Genomic DNA, 25,097 nt, shown 5'->3' with positions numbered 1-25,097 from the left:
ACACACACACCTTACACTAATGTATACTAGTGAGCACCACACACACCCTACACTAATGTATACTAGTGAGCACCACACACACACCTTACACTAATGTATACTAGTGAGCACCACACACACACCCTACACTAATGTATACTAGTGAGCACCCCACACACACCCTACACTAATGTATACTAGTGAGCACCACACACACACCCTACACTAATGTATACTAGTGAGCACCACACACACACCCTACACTAATGTATACTAGTGAGCACCACACACACCCTACACTAATGTATACAAGTGAGCACCACACACACCCTACACTAATGTATACAAGTGAGCACCACACACACACCCTACACTAATGTATACTAGTGAGCACCACACACACCCTACACTAATGTATACAAGTGAGCACCACACACACACCCTATACTAATGTATACAAGTGAGCACCACACACACACCCTACATTAATGTATACTAGTGAGCACCACACACACACCCTACACTAATGTATACTAGTGAGCGCCACACACACACCCTACACTAATGTATACTAGTGAGCACCACACATACCCTACACTAATGTATACTAGTGAGCACCACACACACACCCTACACTAATGTATACTAGTGAGCACCAAACACACACCCTACACTAATGTATACTAGTGAGCACCAAACACACCCCCTACACTAATGTATACTAGTGAACACCCAACACACACACCCTACACTAATGTATACTAGTGAGCACCACACACACCCTACACTAATGTATACTAGTGAGCACCACACACACAATACACTAATGTATACTAGTGAGCACCATACACACACAATACACTAATGTATACTAGTGAGCACCACACATACAATACACTAATGTATACTAGTGAGCACCACACACCCTACACTAATGTATACTAGTGAGCACCACACACAATACACTAATGTATACTAGTGAGCACCATACACACACAATACACTAATGTATACTAGTGAGCACCACACACACAATACACTAATGTACACTAGTGAGCACCATACACACACAATACACTAATGTATACTAGTGAGCGCCATACACACACAATACACTAATGTACACTAGTGAGCACCATACACACACAATACACTAATGTATACTAGTGAGCACCACACACACAATACACTAATGTACACTAGTGAGCACCATACACACACAATACACTAATGTATACTAGTGAGCACCACACACACAATACACTAATGTACACTAGTGAGCACCATACACACACAATACACTAATGTATACAAGTGAGCACCACACACACACAAATACACTAATGTATACTAGTGAGCACCACACACACCCTACACTAATGTATACTAGTGAGCACCACACACACCCTACACTAATGTATACTAGTCAGCACCACACACACACCCTACACTAATGTATACTAGTGAGCACACACACCCTACACTAATGTATGCTAGTGAGCACCACACACACCCTACACTAATGTATACTAGTGAGCACCACACACACCCTACACTAATGTATACTAGTGAGCACCACACACACCCTACACTAATGTATACTAGTGAGCACCACACACACAATACACTAATGTATACTAGTGAGCACCATACACACACAATACACTAATGTATACTAGTGAGTACCACACACCCTACACTAATGTATAGTAGTGAGCACCACATACACACCCTACACTAATGTATACTAGTGAGCACCACACACCCTACACTAATAACATACATTTTTTAATTGTCTTTAATAAACAACAACAACAATTAAAATTGTTAAACATCTGTATTTTGCTCAAATTACACTGTCAATGTAATTTCAGTAAACACCGTTTGAGAAAGCCAGCTTTAAACAATATTATTAGCTATAACTGAAATATGAAACATTTCCCCAACTTGGTTCTCATGTCAGCTTTATATTTCATTCCTTCTTTGTGCTTTCTTCTCTTTTACAATTTATATGTACTATTTTAAATGAAAAAACCCCAAGAATTCTGCAAAACTTTTTCACTTGTCCAAATAAATGGTTTATTTTATTCAAGTATCAGGATGATGTTTGTGATTGCCAAAAATGAAACTGCACTGAAAATGTTTACTTGTCCACTGGACAACAACCGAGGCACATATTCCTTTATAAAAACAAGGTTTCTTCACTATATGTAAAAACGAGGTTCTTTAGACATTGTTTTACAAATGTTCACCCACTAATATGTCACAGAATAACAGCTTTTAAAAAAGAAGAAAGGTTCCTATCTTTTTTATTAAAACAGATTTTCTTTACTACAATATTTCTTTAAAAAAATAATAAGGATGTTTTTATAAATACATATTCACCCACTAATATATAATATAAAATGTTAATACACAAGCAACTGTTGATCCTTTTAACAAATGTTGATAAACCAAAGTCATTAGTTACAAAAATAATGCTGACAAACATTATGTGTAAAACAAAACACAAGATGAGCACACTAAAATAATACTTTAAAGGTAAATGAATGCTGTATGAGTAGTCACATCTGTCTACAGAGGCCAACTGCTTATAAAGACCACCCAACACTTCTGCAATATGACTTAGGTGGTCTCTATAGAGATAACATACATAATGGAGGTGCCCTTTAAAGAAAGATGGTTGTTATATACAAGATGTCTTCATATTAGTCAACCTGTTTAAATGGACATCTTTATAAAGCAGTCACCAATTAATCTACTATTTACAGAATTGTATACAGCAGCTAAATGTCTTCATAGGGCACATTTTGACATGTTAAAGTGACTGTTTAATACAGGTTCAACAATATATGTATATATTATTTTACATGTAAATATATTATAATATATGAATTTTTAAAATATTCTTTTTACAACAGCAGCGTGCTTGACACATCAGACTGCGAATTGGAAATTAAAACGTCTTCAAAATATCGTTATAATTTTTCATGTATATTCAAAATATCATTATCACTTTTTATAAATACATAACAGACTCAAGGTTTCCGCCACTCGAATTTGCCCATATCATAAATCATGTCACAGAAGGCGATGTAGTTGGTATCGCTTATTCCGCCAACCTTGACCTCAAACTGCTGCCATAGGAGTTGGATTTCCTCGTGGGTCACCAAGTTGTTCAGCTCGAGTTCTGTGAGGACTCGGCGAAACTGCGAGCGGGTCACTGTCCCGTTGTGCACGCGATCGTAATCTTCAAACAGTGGAAACAGCTGCATCCTGCGCTGTCGCACCTGCAAAAAGAGTGACGTCATGAAAATACACTGTTCTATAGTCCATCTCATCTACTACAAAATGTTCTTTTTATAAATAATTTCAGTTTGGTTTCATGTAAGAAGAAAAGTAAAAGTGTTTTGGAAATATAAAAAAAATCCCACTGTTTTTGTGTGCAGTTTCGAAAACAATCGGCTCAGAAATAAATAATTTGTAGTAAATTCCATAGTATGAAAAAAGGCGTTCCCTGTGTGAAGGACTATAGTTATTTTCAAATAGTCGCACAGTTAGTTAACCTAACTCATAGCTCAGTGATAGAACACTCATCCGACACGCAAATGAATTAAAAAAACTAAATTTAAACATGGAAGAGGAAGCAGAGGACTCATTGGAAGATTTTAACCCATCCCATTGGCTGTTGGGATGTTCGGATCAGTCTACTAACATGGGGGAATGCCACTAGTTTGAGGGCAGGTCAAGTTGAAAAGGAATCGATTGCTCTTAGTTAATTCATTGGATTTTTACGCTGTCCCAACCAATGCTCCACAACTGGTATATCAGAATCGTTGATGTGGTTGGGACATAAAAGATCCTGTGAAGTTATTCTGAAGGAGTAACCTTTGTTGTGGCACTGGGTTTCCTCCCTTCCAATCTAATTTTTCCCCCTATCTAGACAAAGTGTGAAAACAACCATGTGTTAAATTTACAGGGTTTTTTTGTTTTGTTTTGTTTTGAACAACACCACTAGAACACAGATAAGTAATCATCAGCTATTAGATGTCAAAACATTTGGTCATTCTGATCAGAAAGGAATATTTTATCTGCCCGTTTCCACATACACCACAGCACATACCACAGCCTCATATAAACCAGTCATGAGGCACTGGTTGGGAGGGGGTGAGGGGAGAATTCAATGGGTGAACCCTGGGGATTGTATCCTATGACCCAAATACTTCAGACGAGTCCACCACCCATTGAGTAATGGTTAGGTTGGGAAAAAACCCACTCAGAAGGTTCAATCCTATGACCCAAGCACCTCAGCCAAGTGCTCTATCAACTGAGCTAAATTCCTCACACCCCACCCATATGTTAAGATACACAATAGCTTTGGTTTAGTTCAAGTTTTACTCAGGTGTCATTAAACAAATATCCCTGCTTTGTTCCTGTAATGGTAGACAGTAATAACTAACACATTAAGATTACAGATTATACTTTGTTCTCCAGCATAGCCAAAGGGGGTCCATGCTGCCTCCCCAATCACTCCTCTTTTTTTACCCCACCACCTTTTATATTTACCTGTCAATATAGTACAGTACACTACAGTACAGTACAGTACAATACCATACAACACAACATAACACAGTACAATACAACACAATCATTATTACACCCCATGGTATTACTCATAGTCAGTTGGTGCCCTCCCTCCTCCTCCACCCCAAATATAAAATCCTGGCTATGCTAATAAAATTATTTTAAATTTATTATCAACGAACCTTCTCAGCAATTCGCTCCATGCATGCTCTGAATTTGCTCTTTGCTTGGTCAGGCAGCTTGTTTTCCTGCCACTCCTCCGGCACGGTGAACTGACCCACATCCGAGAGCGGCGTCTTCTCCAGCTCCTTCCGCGTGAAGATGGACTCGATCTCGTCGCAGAACCTCACGTAATCCACATAATCAGAGTTCACACAACTCTCGTACCTGCAGGTGAAGCAAGGAATATAATCAAAAATCAAAGACAAATGTTTTGTTTGCCAACAATAATTATTAAAGATAAAAAACATTTTAAATAAAAACCAGTATTCTGCTAAAGCAATACATGTCCCCTACTGGGCCCAAGAATTTTGTTTCATATCTCCTTAGTTCAAGGGCCATAACTTTGTCAAAAATTAGTAAATCGCCATTAATGTCAAACTTGTTCTGTAACTGTAAATTTCAGCTCAATATCTTGAGGAATTGTGAAAATAACATCCAGAAAGCTATATGTGGGACAGATGGATGGACAGGCAGAAGGACAGACAGACAGACAGGGTAGACTGACAAAAGGACCGGTAGGGAATTAATAAAAACACTTGCTGACAGCAGTCATTACCACTGTAGGAAAGTATGTTTTATTTAGCGACAAAGTCAACACATTTTTATTTACGGTATTCATTACCACTGATGGCAAGAAGAATTAATATTGATCTTTCTCACAAAAGATGTAGATACAGGTCGATACCTAGTAGTGGTTGGAAGGATAGGATTGTAATATGTAAAAACACAACGTGTCAATCGGCAGGATAAAACCTACTGCATCAATTCACATGGCATTTGACAACCCATGATTTTAACAACTCTGTCAACTCCTATCTTTCAACTTCTTTTGCTGTCCATTTCCACATCCCAGTACTTGTCTCTCCAATGGTGGCAGGCGCTTGTCTCTTGTGGGTATCCTGCCCAAGTCCCCATCAGCTTTAGCTGTGGGCTTAGTCTGACCACTTCAGAGTGTTCAGTGGTTACTTTTGGCATTGTCAAGAGGCATTTGTAACCACCTACTATACTCCCCTACTATTGGCGGTCATTAGTTAGTGCCATGGGTCAAACCAGCTTTATTAGCAGCAGAGGACAAGGATGCCAGGTGGGTGCAGAGAAGTACACAGAGACTGCACCCGTGGAGGAAGTTGAGACAGGTAGGCGATGATGTGGACCGCTTAGAAGACAGTCGGAGGAACTTGACAGACAGGGTCAAAACAGATTGAAATCATGTGAGAAATTGGAAAGGTTTTTTTTCATATTATGATAATGAGAATGATAGGCAGAGGATGACAGATGAGAAAGATGAATGAAAGTGTGAGCCAGCTTTGACGGGATTTGAACCATTATCATCAGCTTGATTGTCCAGCAGCTTATCCACTAGACCATGGAGCTCACTAAATCTGACTCACTTGTCTTCCAAAATGGCCATCTCGGATTCACAAAGGTCGAATCGACACAGCGTTAGAGCTCGTCGGAATAAATTCTTGAGCACTCGACCGGAATGTAGCTTGTCATAATCTCGCATAAAATCAATAATTCGTACTCTTTCCTTGGCAACCTAAAACATAACAAAACTCCAATTAATAACCAATCCGTATACGGCTTCTTCATTTTATATCCATACACAAAAGACTTGTGCTTTTGGAAATCATCATGCATTTTGTGCCATTTCAGCAGTACATGAAAATGACATCAACACCAAACACTAAAAATTCCCAGAAAATGGTTGGCATATACAGTCACTGTAAAAACAGTTCACCAGAAATCCAATTACAGAGAGTACAATCCAGTTTGTAATGTATTAACTAGCAAAACTGTACGTGTTGTTTAGAAAGGTTCTTTAGACATAAATTGTGCACAGATAATTTCATCAAGCCAAAAAGGCTCAAGTTAGCTGTTTAACTATACATTTTCAATATTTGTATAATAACTGCAGTAATTACTCTAGAGAAATTCAACTACCCATACACACACACCGTTTCCACCACAAATGATGCACAGTACTACTAATAGCAAGGGATATTTTAAACCTACTTCAGGCATGGTGGAAGCAAGTAGATTGGATAGATTGACTGAGATCATGGGAGCAAAGTAAAGTTTCTAGGGGGTTCGGGGGGTATGCTCTTCCATAAACATTTTAAAACTAGATGTCCTGAAATGCAATTTCCTACATTCTACAAGTAAAACTCATCTCAGCCTTAATATTTACTACCAATAATATTTCTGATTCAGGATTAATGGGGGGACTACAACCACCACCACCACCACCCATGGCCCCCTGCCTGTACTTTCCCATAGACAGCCCAAAGCATCTCACTGCTTTTGAGATACTAGCAAAGAAGCATTGGCTGAACGGCTCCACCAAGAGTGAATTGATTGTTCAGCCCATCACACCTGATACTGTCAATCACACAGCATCCTAAGGCAAACCATTGAATGCAATTTAAAGTTGAATTTGGTAAATATATTTCACTACTAATTAAAAAAAAAAAAAAAAAAAATATTATGTAGATTGTAGATGAAAACATTTTTGTTGAATGGCTAAATGAAATATGAATTTGACTACAGAGTTTAAATTCCAAATTACTAATACATATTTTGGGGGTTACACCTTACAACCTAATATCACTTTTCTAGAAAAGGAAGAAAAAACAAAAGACTCACTTTGGTCTTAATTTTTAGCAGGACGTTCTCGAGATCTCCCATACAGTTACGCTCAGGAAGCTTCGACTTCTGATTGGTTCGGTTCAGTAGGTCCTGGATCTCTTGATACATGAATCTGGGTGGGTCTTTCGGCTGCAGCTCACGGAGGAATGCCACGTAGTTGAAGCCGACATCGTTGCAGAAGATGGCCTCAATGGACGCCAGTTCAGATTCAGTGGCGTTCAGATCGAGCATTCTCAAACACTGGCGGAACTGGGTCTGGGTCACGTGACCATTGTTATGCCTGGATAAATAAAAGAAGAGATAAAATCATCCGGAAATTCAAAGTAGCGAACATTTCATTTTCAAAATATTCATTAGTGGCAGTTGCTAATCAATTTGAAAATTGACTGGAATCATGAACAGCACATCCAGTCAATCTTTGTAAGAAAAAACACCAAAAAACAACGCAGCATCACAAAACAAGTACTGGAAAAAAATAGATTCACTGCCACAACATAGTATATAGTACGGTAATGTATCTATGAGTATTTTCAAATCCACAAAAGACAATTATAATGTTTTCCCTACAACTCTTGCAAGATGTAGTTCAATTTTTTTTTAACAATACCACTAAAGCACATTGCTTAATTAATCATTGGCTATTGGACATCAAAAATTTAGTCATTCTGACTTGTAGACGTCAGAGGAAACCTGCTACATTTTTTCCTAATACAGCAAGGGATCTTTCCCACAGACAGAAAAGCACATACACAGTTGTTGACCAGTTGTGGTACACTGATTGGAACGAGAAAAAACCTAATCAGTTGAATAGATCCATCGAGGTGGTTCGATCCTGTGACGCAAGCACCTCGAGTGAGCACTCAACCTCATGTCATGAAAAACAGAGAACTAACAACTACATGAGACTTACTGGTGACAGGGCGAGACGTAGCCCAGTGGTAAAGCGCTCGCTTGATGCACTGTCGTTTTGGGATCGATCCCCGTCAGTGGGCCCATTGGGCTATTTCTCATTCCAGCCAGTGCTCCATAACTGGTATATCAAAGGCTGTGGTATGTGCTATCTTGTCTGTGGGATGGTACATATAAAAGATCCCTTGCTACTAATGGAAAAATGAAGCAGGTTTCCTCTCTAAGACTATATGTCATAAATCACCAAATGTTTGACATCCAGTAGCCGATGATTCATAAATCAACGTGCTCTAGCAGTGTCATTAAAGCAAAACCAAACTGCTGTTTTTAAAAGTTCGTCTCACCTGTCGAAGTCTTCAAAGACTGGCTCCACAAGGATCCTCCTCTGCTCCACCCTCTGTCTCAACCGGTCCATCGTCTTCATCAACAAGTCTGAATGGTCATCGCTCGCAGCCTCCACACTCACCGTGCCAGGCTTCGGCACAACAAACATCTTAGAGGGTGGCACTCGGTAAGTGGGGTCCTTTTCCAGGTTACTCTCTGTGAACACTGCAAATAGATGGTGCGTTTTATTTATTACTGGTAGAACAATGTAAAAACACAGGCCTGTGAGAATTGAAACTTTACAACAAAAAAACCCTACGATTTATGGATTATTCAAAAACAACCTGAGGTAACCCATTTAGTTTTTGTGGAACCCATCATGAACATGTATATTATGTCCTAAATTTGATGCGAGAATGAAAATTGGGTTCCGCAAAACTAGACTTGCACAAGCGAAGGCCAATAAAACTATCGTTCTCACAATTATCAGAGGCCTGAAATAACATACACAAAAACAAATCAAATAACACACAAAAACAAAACAAACATAAAATAACAAACCAATTAACCACAAACCAAAACAATATGCCAAATAACACATAAAAACAAAACCACATAAAACACACTAATACACAAACACAAACAATATACCTAATAACATGTAAAACCAAAACCATATAAAACAAGAACACAAAACAAGGTTTTATCACCTATGTTTCTAGACTCCGATAATCGGTATCATTCCCCACCATTCCTCAAAAGCTATGTCATTTTTTATTCCCAATATTGGAGTAAAAAATTCCCAATCAATGTAAATAATTCTCATTTTTTATTACATAAAGGCATATTTTGAAAACAATACATAAGACTAGATATTAATTTGAATGAATAGTATTAGTCTTTTCGGTTCTAACAAGATCTTTTTTAAATGAAACTGAAAATCCCCAAAATTCAAAGCCATGGGTGTCAAGTCAAATTTTAGATATAAAACCATGATAAAATACCCAAAATTCAAAGCCATGGGTGTCAAGTCAAATTTTAGATATAAAACCATGATAAAATAACACATCAAATAACACACAAATACAAAACAAAATACCATGTGAAACAACACACCAAATAAAAAACCTAACACAAAACAACATACCAAATAACACAAACACACAAAATAACATACCAAACAACACAAAACAACATGCCAAATACCACAAAACACAAAACGAAATACTAAATAAAACACAAGCACAAAACAGCATACCAAATAACACAGAACACACTAACACTAAACAATGTACCAAATAAAACCAACACAAAACAACGTACCAAATAAATACAACACATTAACACAAAACAACATACCAAATAGGACACACCACACTAACACAAAACAACGTATCAAATAACACTAACACAAAACATACCAAATAACACACAACACAAAACAACATACCAAATAAGACACACCACACTAACACAAAACAACATACCAAATAACACACTAACACAAAACAACATACCAAATAGGACACACCACACTAACACAAAAACAACATACCAAATAACACACAACACAAAACAATGTACCAAATAACACAACACAAAACAACGTACCACTTTCAACATCTCTGATGAACTGTGCGTACAGTACGTTGTCCTCTTTAGTAGGGTCCTGGTAGACATCACACAGCATCTGGTGCTGAGAATCAGTCAGATCGTGCCACCCAAGTTTACTAAGTCCCATCAGACTGAGTCCACGACGGAATCGCGACTTGGTGATTGAGCCGCTGCGCAGAGGGTCGAAGTCCTCCATGTATTCCCCTAGCTGAAAGACAGAAACACAAGCTGATAGGAATTTATTATTAAAAAAAATGATGGTCATTATTTATCTTCTTAAAGTTATAAAGTTTGTTTTGTTTAACGATGCCGCTAGAGCACACTGATTTATTAAAGCTCTATGGATCACTTATTTGAAATAAATGTTAAAATGTATTATTATTATTATTAATCATCGGCTATTTGATGTCAAACATTTCTTAATTCTGACATACATGCCACATTTTTTCTTTTAGTAGCTAGGGATCTTTTATATGCACCATCCAACAGGATAGCACATACCACAGCCTTTGATATACCAGTCATGTTGCATTGGCTGGAATGAGAAATAGCCCAATGGGTCAACCGAAGGGGATCGATCCCAGATCAACCATGCATCAGGCGAGTGCATTACCACAAGGGCTACCTCCCACCCTATCTTCATGCTTTTATGCAAAACATAGTAATGGTTCAAGCTTACTGTTCTGGACAGAATTTAATAACTTAGCTAGACTATCTGTCCCAGTCCCATAGTAACGGTATATGAAGTGGGTGAAGTGGGGCAGGGGTTGGTAACTTGAAATATTTTAGGTATGTATGTGTGTGTGTGTGTGTGTGTATATATATATATATATATATATATATATATATATATATATTGCACTCTGTCTAAACCAGATTCTGTGTAATCCGGATCTCTGCGTAAACTGGTCCATTTCTAAAGCCCCGTCCAGCTACCGTTTATTTCTTAGGTATAAATCTCTGCCTAATCCGTATTTTGTTTACTCCGGATTCCGGATCAAAAATCAAGAATGAAAGAACCGTTCATGCATTAATTACCTCTGACTACACCGGATTGGGATTTGACTGAACGACGGGCTGCTTAATTAATTGAACAATGATCGTCAATTGCCAAGTAATCAGGACGCCACCGCAAGATCAAATACAAAAAGTAATCGCACTCGTGTGAAGTTTACTCTTATTTTGGAATGCTGTTAAATCAATCAGATTAATATTATGAATTCGGCGAGTTAATACTTGTCAACCTAACGCATGTATAAATAGGTGTGAGTCACTCGTATATTTTATGTTGTCTTATTTCATTTATAATGGCGGAGCGACTCAAAAAACGGCAACATATTGAACTTTCGTTACAAACTAAAGTCAAATTAATACACGAATTAACACGTTTAATATGTAGCCACTAATATTTTATGCAGAAAAATGTATTTGATATGTAATTACAATCATTAAAAAGTCTTTGTTAGTCGATAACATCTCAAAAATTGCAGCAAACTCAGGAAAGTCCCTTTAAGTATATTTTTTATGTCTGTGAAATAATCGATTGCACGTCTGGCTTGTATGACTGTTTTTCCCAACCATCCATGGGTTCAAATGTCATTGTTGATCGTGAGTTGTCGACCATTCAAGAACCATAACTTTGGATGAATTCCATCTAAACCGGTCCTCTATGTAAACCAGACTATTTCGATGTATATAAAAATAATTACATAGAACTGGTAGAACAAAAACAATTAAATGTTTTTTGCTTCAAGTGTGGGGCCCCTTCCCACTCATGGATTCCTACAGACCTGTGTCTAAAACAAGTTAGTGAGTTCTAGTCAAAATATAACCTTCTGCTACCATATGGGAAATTCCTATGAATTATCTGTCAAATGTATTCCTACAGACAGTAAAACAGTTCCAGCATTGTACGCTTTTATGATTATCAACTATCGACTTTATAGATGCAACCATCAAAAGGTACAAGTTTGATCACTATCCATTTACTAAACAAATATCCATACAGACAGCGATATTATAACTACTGTAAATCATGAAATTAATGCGAGCAAGTAATTAATGCGAAAAATGTGGTGAACACATCGACGCAATAATAACTTGACGCATTTTGTTTAGTCTCATTCCCAATACAAAAAATGTGCAGGATTTTACTATAATACTTCTAAATAAAATAAAACTTTTATAATATAAAGATGAAACAAAATACAAAAACAATTTTTGTTAAACGTCTTTTTGTGAATACTTCAAGAATCTTTCTTTCGTTTCGATGTTGCCATTCTATTTTCACTTTCCTGGAATATCATAGCGGTTATATAATACAGTGATGTTCCAAATGTTTTGTTTTTAAAAAGCTCATTTTGCGATGTGAGTATTTTTCCAATTTTCTTACACTTCTGGATTACTGTATACATTTAAACTGTTTTGAACATTTACAAAATTATAATCAACAAATTTTATTACTAAATATATTCTTTTAAAAATGAAACAGTAGAAAATTATATAACTGTAACCAACAATCCGTGCGTATTTCTTCAAACCATTTGGCTCAACTCTATACATGGCACTTAATTTAGACTGGTCACAAGTTGTGACTGTTGCAATATATCGCATTTGTTAACGTCTATTCATGTGCTGCGCATCAAGTGTATAAAATCAGTCTAAAACATTTGTTAGAATAATACGTCTGTGTTCGCGTGAAATATTGTGCCCTGTAATAGCGACCCGTTTACCTTTTATTCCTACTGGTGGATTAATTAGAAGCAATCACCACACAAAAGTGCGAGGCATACCCTTAACAATAATTACTAATTACACTACTTCAAGTAATTAGGGCTTCCTGGTCGACCCACCATGCGATTAGCTTCAGGTTATGTAGTAGCTGTGAAAACAACTACTGACTTCTTTTAACATGAAAGATGAAGCCCAAACAATATAATAACAACACAACTGTGGTTTTATGTGATGTGGACTTTTGCCCGACGCATTAATAAAAATACGCATTTTTGTTCACTCATGTACCGACGCAATAATATCATGACGTATTAATTACATGATTTACAGTATATATTTTTATTAATGGGTTGATAAACAGCTGACTTCATAATTTAAACATACAAGCATTCTTAGAAACGGCCATATAATGTTACCATGTATTTTTTATTGCTTTCTTGAAGAGCAGATATCCAACATGCATGTATACTAAACATATACCCATTACAACCATTCAATATTTTCATTATCGATTGAAAAGCAATCAACTTCAACATTTACTCATTCTTACCCTAATTCTGTTTGTAAGCACGATGTGTCTAATCTGGGACATGAGTTCGTCGAAAGTAATTTCCGGCTCCGGTGGAATTCTCTCTGGCACTGGCCCTTTGGTCCGGTGTACATCTTGTAGACTCACATCATCCATGGTGTGGCCAACGAACTCTACAGAGAGATTCAGTTTGTCAAATTACTCTTACTAGTAGCCTACTGTAGATAAACATCTTAAGACAAAACTAGGAAAAAAAATTGTTTTGCTGCAAACCAACTCATAAAAAGCATCAAAACTTATTCGTTCAGAACTTTGGTCCTTTATGGGTTTTTTCCTTCAATATTTTATAAATGTAACATTAAACAAAAATGTTTTACAATATCGACAACCAACACAATTAAGTCACAGTTACAATGTTGGCTATGTAACAGTATAAATTGACCGATACACTAACCGAAAATATTGTTCAAGGATGGTTTTAGCCATTATAACCAAAAATAACTGTATTGCCATAGAATATATCTGTCTGTTACACAATTATAACCAGATGGCCAGATAGAACTTATGCATTATGCGTATTCACACCAATTTATATACTCAACTTAACAAGTGTCTACATTTGAGCTCTTTAAGCTGAAGACCTGGGTTAAATAACACTCCTATCCCTGACCCCTATCTTGCCCCTGTTGGTCCTGTACACATGACACTAGCAAGTTAAATGAACTATAAACCTTGATCGACGGCTTGCACAAATGCTGGGTAGTTAATGTCGCCCGTTGACGGGTCCTCAAACTTGCGACATAACAACTGGAGATCTGTGGAGGCCACATTCAAACTCAGAAAGTGAAGAATACGAGCGAACTGCGTCTTCGTTACAACTCTCGTGTACGCAATCCCCTGAAACAAAGACAAGAATATACATAGAGATTATTATATGAGCTTGTGTGTCATACTGATTTTATGAAATGAGTGTGAGGATTCTTGTATTGCCTAAGCGAGAACGTGGGTAATACATGAATCCTGACACGAGTTTTGTAATGAATAATGTTAAAATGTTTCAAACATAACTAGAAGCAGTAGAAGGAGCTGACAAAATGATGTCATTTCTGAAGCCACTTGATGTTATGACGTCGCTTCCCATTTCATCATTAATTGGTCACGTGATTACTTGTTACTACATGTGTACTTCGTATGGTTGTATTAACTCAGTTATGTTGAACCATGGGAATAATAAATATGCATATTACAGCATATATATATATATATATATATATATAAAGCATTAAGAAAACTTGTTTTCTGTTTTTGTGAATATTTAACCTGACCTCTGACATATGGCATTCTCCCCCACCCCCCACCCCCCACTAGTCCAATGGGACTGGCCCAAAATGACAATGAAATCTTTACACATTTTATATTAAATGAGATATTGCCATGATCTGGAATACTATTTGACATTTAGTTAAGCACACCATAACCTAACTGGTACCAGACATATATACAACTAAACCAGTGATATGTTCAGGAGATTAAACACTTGTGGTCACTCGTTAGACTGGTCTTTGCATCTAATGATAAATGAATGAAAGAAAGAAATGTTTTATTTAACGACGCACTCAACACATTTTATTTACGGTTATATGGCATCAGACATATGGTTATGGACCACACAGATTTTGAGAGGAAACCCGCTGTCACCACTACATGGGCTACTCTTTCCGATTAGCAGCAAGGGATCTTTTATTTGCGCTTCCCACAGGCAGGATAGCACAAAGCATGGCCTTTGTTGAACCAGTTATGGATCACTGGTCGGTGCAAGTGGTTTACACCTACCCATTGAGCCTTGCGCACTCACTCAGGGTCTGGAGTTATTATCTGGATTAAAACTCCCATGCCTCGACTGGGATCCGAACCCAGTACCTACCAGCCTGTAGACCAATGGCCTAACCACTACACCACCGAGGCCGGTCTGATAAATGAATGAGACAGAATAAAAGAGGATGAAAACTTGTCATATTGTTTACAAGTGCTCTCCCTCCTGAATATGCAGTGTTCTCGCTGGGTGAAAATTAAAGGAGGGCGGCCAGTCTGCACCACACCCTTCAAAATAAAACACCCAAAACCCCCCACCAATAAACGGAGAGAAAAAAAAGAAAGAAAAAAGGGGGGGGGGGGGGGGGGGGGGGGGAGTAGTTTGGTTATCATATTGTTGTGTGTTGGTAGACTTTGAGAAAAGACATACTCCTTATTTTGCCTACAAAAAAGTGCAAAGGGGTTTATAAAAAAAACTCGTCTTTTAATTGAACCAAAGATGATATCGGTCTGACATTCACGGGCAGTTCCGGCTTTGCTGGACCGATCAAAGTTTTAATATTATTATTTTTAATAAAGATTTCAAGATATACGAAAAACAATAAAGATGTTTGTAAAGTGATCTCCTAATGTCAGATACATTTTTGTTATTTCCATCTTCATCGAATGAATCGATCGCTGTGATAAAATATTATTGCCAGCTGATAAAAAGTAGTTTCGTTTTTGTAAAGGTGGTGTATATATTACTTGGCACTCAAGATAAATGATTTTAATGATAAACACTACCACTTCCGTTGTTTTTATAAGCGTTCATATCCCCTCATAATGAAAAGTTTACAATATTTTATAAAGAACTGCTGAATAAACAGAATAACAGAAAGTAAAAATCATCAGTTTCAACCAATTATATCTGCAACTGAGGACAAAATATCATACGATAGTTAGTGGAAACAAAAGACAGAATGACCATTCTGATCACGTGACAAATTTGGCGCCAAATAAGAGGGGTTTTTTCAATACGAGATTGCCGAATTCGTAAAAAATATAATGTTTTCATTGCTTACATAAAATATAACTTTTATTGTGTCTATCAAACATACAAATGGATACAGATATTGGACAAAATAGAGGCTGTTAAAAATACTGTTAAATTACGTTACGGTAACTGTCGTAAATGTTTCGTCAATTGCTTTTTCATACACAACGCGGCTTGTTTTCTTTGATGTCCAGTGTGCAGACTGATCGTTGTTTTTTGTGTGGAAAAAAGTGCATTTGGAAATAGCAGAGATAGGTGCTGGAAAATAAAGAGAGGCGCTCAAAAATAAAGGAGGGCGCTCAAAAATAAAGGAGGGCGGGGAACGTGAAAGGAGGGTGGCAAAATGGAATAGCGGGTCGGGGCGCCCCGCTTAAATGAAGCAGCCAGAACACTGATATGTCACTGTTTCCCAGTGATGTGAACACTGTTTATCAAATTCATACCCTGTCATAATCTTTGAAGTAAGGGTACATCATCAAACGCCGTCTTCGCACGTCGTCTGACAGTTCCCGCAGAACTTGAGTCAAACGTTCTTCTTCGTCTTCTGACAGTGGCTTCAGAGTCTGGAATAAATTTATAACAGGTAATTCTTTAATTTTTAAAACAAAATCACACACTGTAACAACAGATAAATACATTTAAATCAATAAGGAATTCAACAGTCTCAGTCAATGATAATAATACAATTAGAATCTGGATTTATTGCTCAGACTTAATGTAAAGGAACTGGCCATACTTCTTTTCCCCATAGTAGGATGAAATGAACCATCTTTTTCAATTCTCCCCTGTCACCATAGAGCTTGGTGTGCTGACACTATACCACCAAACTGGCATACTATTTCCATGATTTTACAGTCTAGAACAGTGTGTATAAATGGATTTGAGGTGCTGTTGGGGTGTTTCCAATTTCATACTGATCTTTCAAAAACAAACCATTTGCAAAGATCAGTATGAAACCAAAAGCAATGCATGAATGAATGCAATACAAGTTTAATAATTATTTTAAGAGTAATAATTATACAAACCAAACTTTTATATTTTTCTTAACCTAATTTCAAATGAAATATGACATGTAAATGCAAAAAGAATATCCATCAAAAAGAGGTTACAATCAAATGGAAATATGATCATATAAAAACGTTTACAGAACATCAAGCAATAATGGAAGAACAAGTACCTAAATAATATAAAATCATAATCAACATTTAGAACCAATCTGAAACTATCTCTAATACAAACCTGACATTTAGAACCAATCAGAAATCATCTCTCATACATAGTCCATATTGAGGACCAATCAAAAATGACTTATTATATTACTAACCCTCCACAGTTCTCCTTGCCTTGGTCTAACAACGTGTTCAGTTGGTTTCTTTTCTAGGTCTGGAATGTTGAATGCTAAAAAAACAAATAACAAAACTTTAAAAACAAAATGTACATGATCCTATAACAAATAACCAGCAGCAATGTGGCTGCCTAATAAAATTAGCTAGAAACTTTAATGTATAACAAGAAAATCAATTCTGGTTCAAACCCTGCCAATATACTCTGAGTTTTAATCATTAAGGTATTTTTCACTTTGGTTCATAACGTTTTTAAAAAAAATTAAGTTTACAAAAAAAAAACCACCAGACACACCACCACTATTTTGACTGTGAATGGAACATTGCAGACATTTAGTTTAAACAAAACATTGGTATCTCAGGCATGTGCGCAGAGAGGGGTTTTGGGTGTTGAACCCCCCCCCCACAAAAAAAAACCACAAAAAAAACCCCACCTCCCATGCACTCCAACAAAATATTTAGGGTTTTTTCAATGTACAATGTATTTTCCAGGGAAGCATGATGTGACAACAAAACAACTTTGTCCACATGCCTGTACAATATATACATCTATCAGAGCTAGCTCTGGGTGAACAAAAGCTTTTCGCCAAATTGTCAATTAAATTTTTAAAATTGCAGAAATAGACAGGGTTTTTTTTAAATATCAATTATTACATGAAAGTATTTTGCAAAATAAAATGCGCCAACTGTTTTAAAAATTTGCAGTTGATGAATTTGGTTCCTCCTTAATAACATAAGGGGTATAACTATTTTTTTTAAATCAATGCAATTACCATTCTCCATAATGTCGCTGAATTCCTTATACTTGACCCGGCCATCAGGCTGTCTGAAGTATTCACACACCTTCTGCATTTCGGCCCTGGAGAGCTGAGCCTGCATGCCTACCGCGAGAGACAGGCCGCACAGGAACTGGTTGTCTGTGATCGCCCCGCTCCTCAGTTTGTCGTGATCCTTGAAGAACTCGATCGTGCGGATCCCGTACTTGTACACAGCCACTCGGATCTTGTCTAGGATGTGGTTCAGAGTCGAGTCTGGTGTCCACTGTTAATGAAACAAAACACTTTACTTTGACAGTACTGAGGTAAAATGTGGGATCCAGGGTTCAAAAATGACAGTCGTCCAGTCACCTGAGACAACGTTTATTGGTCAAGAGGCACTACGATGTTTTACAGAGATTGTTCTTTGGAAGACCTTCAATAATATTTTTTAAATGCACTTGTCAGGGATTTATTCAGGAACTCTATGGTACCGAATATAGGCCCCTTCCCAAAAGCAAGTGGCACTGAAAATTCAAAAATTGACACATGAATATTTTTGTAATTATATCTGCACTAATAAACCAAGTGGCCTAAAAATGTCTCAATTACAAATAAATCGCACTACTTTTCACAATTCCATCAGACCTGGTGAAATTTTTTTTTGATAAATCCCTGCTTTTGTTTTGAGGGGTGAAAGCATCTCCTGGTGCAGCTAAATTCAACATGACAGTTACGAAATATCACAAATGCTTAAATCTGACCACTGGTAAGCTTCACAAATGTGATAAACCTTTGCTTGTTGGGTTGGTTGTCACACTGGATTGGTTACAGAAATTATTTTCAACTAATGACATGTTTTTGGGGCAGCTAGTTCTGATTATTTTGAGGACTGTAAATGTTTTCCTCCTTAACATTTCCATGAGTGTGGTTTCGCCCTTGGTCAAAAACTAAAGTATGAAAATGTGCATCTTTCCAACACAAAATGTTATAGATAATACAAACAAATTATGCAATAATTTTAATTCCAGTGAAATTTGATGTGGGACAGTAGCAATTTGTTTTAACTGATCCTGCTAACCACTATGATTTTTAAATTAGATTTCAGTCCTGGCTAGAGATATTCAAAGTTATCCTAGCACTAATTTATCATAAAACTGTTGTAGGCTATGATGTTACTACATCACATGCCATAATGTATAACATTATAGCCAATAACGGTTTTATGATATCGCAGGGCTAAGATAACTGAAAATATGAGCCCTAGGAACGCCTTTTTTCATGGTATGGAATTGACTGCACATTATTTATATCAGAACTGATTGTTTTCTAAAATGCACACACAAATAGTATTATTTTATCATTTCCAAAACACTTTTACTATTCTTCTTACGTCAAACAAATGTAGGAAGATGGGACAGACTATAGGTAGTTTCTATGAAGCTAAAAACACTGACCACACATGGAGCAATGTTGAGGTTAACCTCGGGCAGTTTGCAATGATCGGGCGTTTGCTGGCTGCTGGAGGCGGCGACGATGTCGTTGTGGAGGTTGAGGTAATTCAGCAGACCGGGATGCTCGGGGTCGCGGTACTTGGACAGCATCATGCCAAGCTCCTGTTCAGACACGTCAGGTGGGCCAGGGAAATTGCGGTAAAACTGAACAGTGAACAACATCAGTATTAATACAATACAGGTGAAAATAAATGAACAAATATTCAACAACATTCCATCACAAACAAAAAACTTGATTGCAATAGTGCATATTTGCATATGAACATAAAGCCATTATATATATACCCAGTAGATGCTAGAAGTGGTGGAGCCAGGAGGGTAGTGGTCCACCAACTTTGAAGCAATTGTTGACGTCCCCCCACCCACCCCTCATTAAAAATCAAACTAATACATAGCTCTACTCTTTCCCCCCTCAAGTTGCTGTCATCTTCCAGGCAATTATGTATCCACCTTGAATTGGTGTGTTTTAATATTTGACTTGTGGTGGCACAACAGTGCATATATAACAGTCTGCCATTATCATTCCAGTCCCCATTATTTTCCTAAATGAAGGACATTTTATGATTTTAATGAGATCATTTTTATTATTCTTACAGCAAACATAATCTGCCTTATTACATTAAAACTCTTTATCATGTTGCTGTCTTGTGTTTTGTATGTATAAAAAAAGGGGGAACAGGGGAGTATTAATTAATTTTTCAAATGCTTCGGCCAATGCATATTTTGGCTACCTTAATTTTAATGCAAAAGAATAAATATCAGTTTAGTATCAAAACTCTTCAGGGATGGGGCCTTCAAACATGTCGGTTACCTGGCTTTCAGTAACCACCCCCATGTGATGGCGGTCAAAGTCTTCATAACAGGTGCGGAGGTTGATTCCATGGACCTGGTAGTACTTGGACAAGCGATCGAGGAGCCCTTCCATTTTACCCTCCGCAGCTGTACTCAGAGGTCTTAGAGACCTCATCGTCCCCAGACTAAAACACATAAAAACACTCCAATAAACACACACAAAAACACTTCAATAAACCACTATGTTAAAACACACTTTCATTATTATAATAAAATGCAGAAAATACTATGATCATATCGGTCAAAGACCTTATCTGCCATTATGCATTATTATATTGTACAATGAACTTTATGCATCCAATTTACCTTATTTTATTACATTTCTTCTAATTTTTTATCCTGTGGTTACCCACACAGACCTATAGGAGTCATAGTAAATGTGCGTGTGTCTCAAGAGTGTATTAGTTTTTTTCTTTTTCAGATCAGTAATCCATAGAACGTATTTAAACATCACATACAAAACTGATTACATATATACAGTAGCCTGTGCCAGCAATTTACACATACAGATTTGACATACACACTTGTACACCACAGGTGGGCAAGTAGGTCGTTCGAAGTTGTTCCGATTCTGCTCTTCAGCGAATGTGCTGTTGAGCGAAGTAAAGCACCAAAGGTTTTTACTCGATAACTGACAAATATCTTGCTGGCACTGTATGTTTGTCTTTGTTCAATCATCCATCGGTATGCATCGGTATATTTTGTGTGTGTTTGTGGTGAGATGGGTGTGTCTGGACCACCCACCCGTAAGCTAAATGCCCAATGTTAATAATGCAAGGTACATATGCATGCTTGTGCGAGTATTCGTAGTATTGTCTTCTTACAATTCTAGCGGAGAGTCCTTCTGTGCCTCGGGATTCCTCTTCACATCGTTCGGATTGAAGTGGCGGTCAATGGCCTCACAGAACAGTTTGTAATTTATTTGTCCATTTCTTTTCAAGTCATATTTTTCAGCCAGGGCATCTGCCTCCTCCTTTGACAACTGAACACCAAGGGTTTGCCACAAACATCTGAAGAACTGTGGTTCTGTGAAGGAACAAACATTTTGACATTTATATAAAATTCAATTAACAGAAAGTTTTCTGCTTTTCAAAAAGAAAGAAGTTAAGCTACACATTTATATTGTAATAGTAACTCATATTAAAAAAAGATACTCTGAATATTTTTTATTTGTAAACAAGTTCCTGAAGTTATTTATTCATTATAATTTATTTCCATGCTAATACATCCAATTAAAATTCTGGGGAACATACCAGAGCTAACTGGAATGTCTGTCCAGCACAGTGGTTAGTTCTTAGTGAAAGAGAAGTCAGTGCAGTAGCTTTACACCTACCCATTGAGAGGTTAATACTCAAAGTGGAAGCTGGTATGAACTAATTACCTACCAGTCTTAAGTCCAATGGCTTCACCACTACACCAATACAGCTGACAGTTTTGTATTTAAATGATGAAGAACAGAAAGTCAGAAAGACTTCAATACTGAGCAAAATATTTAAACAGCTGTCAAAAAAGGTTCTCAACACAAGTTGAGGCTTTTGACTAAAAGCAAGGGATCTTTTATAAATATATGTTTATAAACTGTAAACCCATGTTCAGGCTATTACTGATAATAGTCAACAAAATCTCATCTTCACATTACATATCCAGTAGCTTTGTATGTTTTACTTTTATACATGTTCTCTTAAAAAAATGGATTACACTATTTCAGTGATTTAATTCTTTAACCTAGATGCCAAAGCAATGCCATTACTAAGTTTAAAATAGTGAATAACATAATAATACAGACTATCAGTTTTGATTGGTATAATAGTTTGTGATAAAAGAACAATTTATTGCACATTTTTTATTATTTTTAACGATATTTTCTTAAGTACCAAAATAAGAGCAAATAGGTATAAAAATAAATGTCTTTTACCTGTGATATAGCCTGAACGCAGTTTGTCAAAATCCTGAAAGAACTCTGTGACCCTAATTCGTTTGGTCTGGGCCAATGTACGAAGATTAGTTTCAATAATTCCGGGAGACACTTCAGCTGTCATGATGACAATGCTAACTGCAAACTGAAACAGAGAAATATCAAAACTAAACAAATTGATATAATAATTTAATTTTAAATTTAATTTTATACCCAAAGAATTAAAAATATTATCTCAATAATTAAATTTTCAAAAAAATAGTATACCTGTATTGATTTTGTGCAATTATAATATTAAAGGAAGGGACAATTAAGGCATTTGGCATGGTATGCATATTTAACCATATATAAAGAAAGAAAGAAATGTTTTATTTTCCGACACACTCAACACATTTTGTTTATGGAAAGAAAAGAAAGAGTGTTTTATTTAACGACGCACTCAACACATTTTATTTACAGTTATATGGCGTCAGACATATGGTTAAGTACCACACAGGTTTGTTTTTTTAGAGGAAACCCGCTGTCGCCACATAGGCTACTCTTTTACGACAGGCTGCAAGGGATCTTTTATTTGCGCTTCCCACAGGCAGGATAGCACAAACCATGGCCTTTGTTGAACCAGTTATGGATCACTGGTCGGTGCAAGTGGTTTACACCTACCCATTGAGCCTTGCGGAGCACTCACTCAGGGTTTGGAGTCGGTATCTGGATTAAAAATCCCATGCCTCGACTGGGATCCGAACCCAGTACCTACCAGCCTGTAGATCGATGGCCTAACCACTACGCCACCGAGGCCGGTATTTTGTTTATGGTTATATGGCATCAAACATATGGTTACGGACCACACAGATAATGAGAGGAAACCTGATGTCGCCACTTCATGGGCTACTCTTTTGGATTAGCAGCAAGGGATCTTTTATATACACCATCCCACAGACAGGTTAGTACATACCACGGCCGTTGATATACCAGTCGTGGTGCACTGGCTGGAACGAGAAATAGCCCAATGGGCCCACTGACGTGGATCGATCCCAGACCGACCGCACAGCGAACACTGTACCACTGGGCTACATCCCGCCCCCTATTTAACGATATAAAATGCACATTATTGCTTAATATCAACAAACTTGTGGCACCATATTTCAACCATTTCTCAACCAAAATAGTGCAACAAATGGACACACAGACCAAATATGTATAACCTACTGTACTCGCTAAATCCCGATTGAAAAACTTTCATCATTATTAACAAAATAAATTTTCCAACAACAACATAAAAAAATTCTGCGCTATTTTAAATTAGCTACACAGATGGAAGCAACTTGTTGTGCACGTTAAGGAAAGTACTGACTAAATGTGCCCGTGCACTATTTATTGCCATGCTGTATGTTACACTCATATTCCCCATGTTTAAACTTTTATATTGTTATGGTGACTTACGCATACTATCGTTCATTTTCATGGAAACTGTTGAGGGTGGAGTACCTTTAACTTAAACTTTTAACAGTTTGAAATGGTCAAAAAGTAACTTCAAAGTTCAAGTTCAACAGAAATGAAACTGCATGAGTAACAAAACCAATATTTTGCTAAAGTAATATGAAATGAAGAAAACATTCACCAAACTAAATAAATGTAGTAAAATGTTACTATTTCAAAGCTGCAATTGTTTGTAACTAATATTATATCGTACCTGTTAAAAATCAACGATGCTGAACCTTCGATGCATAAATTTATTTGTTATCATCCACCAAGATGTTGAAACGTTGCTAAGTAACATACGCATGCGCACCGCTTACTTCCGATCGATGGGCAGGTCTAAAACGCGGATTTATTTGCAAAGCAACTGTTAAAACTTAAAAGGCACAATCCTGATTTTGTTGCACTGTAAAATGTTTGTGACTAATAAAATCCTTTAACGACTAAAATGACACATTAAATATATTTTCTTGTTGTGGATACCAGTGTCTTATATTGGTTTAAACAATATTTATTTTTAAAAAAATATTGGGATTGGTCAATCTCCCCCTACATTTTACAGATAAAAAAAATCAGTGTGTTACGGAGGGAACTGTTTTATTTAACGACGCACACAACACAATTTATTTACGGTTATATGGCGTCAGATCACACAGATATTGAGAGAGGAAACCCGCTGTCGCCACTTCATGGGCTACTCTTTTCGGTTAACAGCAAGGGATCTTTTATATGCACCATCCCACAGATCGGATAGCATATACCACGGCCTTTGATATACCAGTCGTGATGCATGGCTATGTGTGTGTTACGGACACAGATGTAAATTATATCTCTATACTACACGTGTGGCC

General features: G+C 37.0%; 1 protein-coding gene across 1 annotated transcript; it reads right to left on the bottom strand.

Annotated features, from left to right (window-relative positions):
* Positions 1–1,801: 1,801 nt before the first annotated feature.
* LOC121379025 lies at positions 1,802–24,557 on the bottom strand. The gene is made up of 16 exons (XM_041507466.1): positions 24,461–24,557; positions 22,771–22,915; positions 21,680–21,881; positions 20,815–20,980; positions 19,947–20,147; positions 18,508–18,775; positions 17,716–17,789; positions 16,835–16,954; positions 14,275–14,440; positions 13,565–13,716; positions 10,279–10,489; positions 8,688–8,892; positions 7,432–7,714; positions 6,177–6,325; positions 4,746–4,950; positions 1,802–3,269 (listed from the first exon to the last, which is right to left on the bottom strand). Exons 2-16 carry the CDS (start codon positions 22,892–22,894, stop codon positions 3,018–3,020), a joined length of 2,778 nt encoding a protein of 925 aa, XP_041363400.1. The 5' UTR covers positions 22,895–22,915; positions 24,461–24,557; the 3' UTR covers positions 1,802–3,017.
* Between the last annotated feature and the right edge of the window lie 540 nt (positions 24,558–25,097).

Source organism: Gigantopelta aegis, chromosome 8 (assembly GCF_016097555.1).
Source record: "Gigantopelta aegis isolate Gae_Host chromosome 8, Gae_host_genome, whole genome shotgun sequence".
In the NCBI taxonomy this organism is placed as follows: domain Eukaryota; kingdom Metazoa; phylum Mollusca; class Gastropoda; order Neomphalida; family Peltospiridae; genus Gigantopelta; species Gigantopelta aegis.
This window is presented reverse-complemented; position numbering and strand designations above follow the sequence as displayed.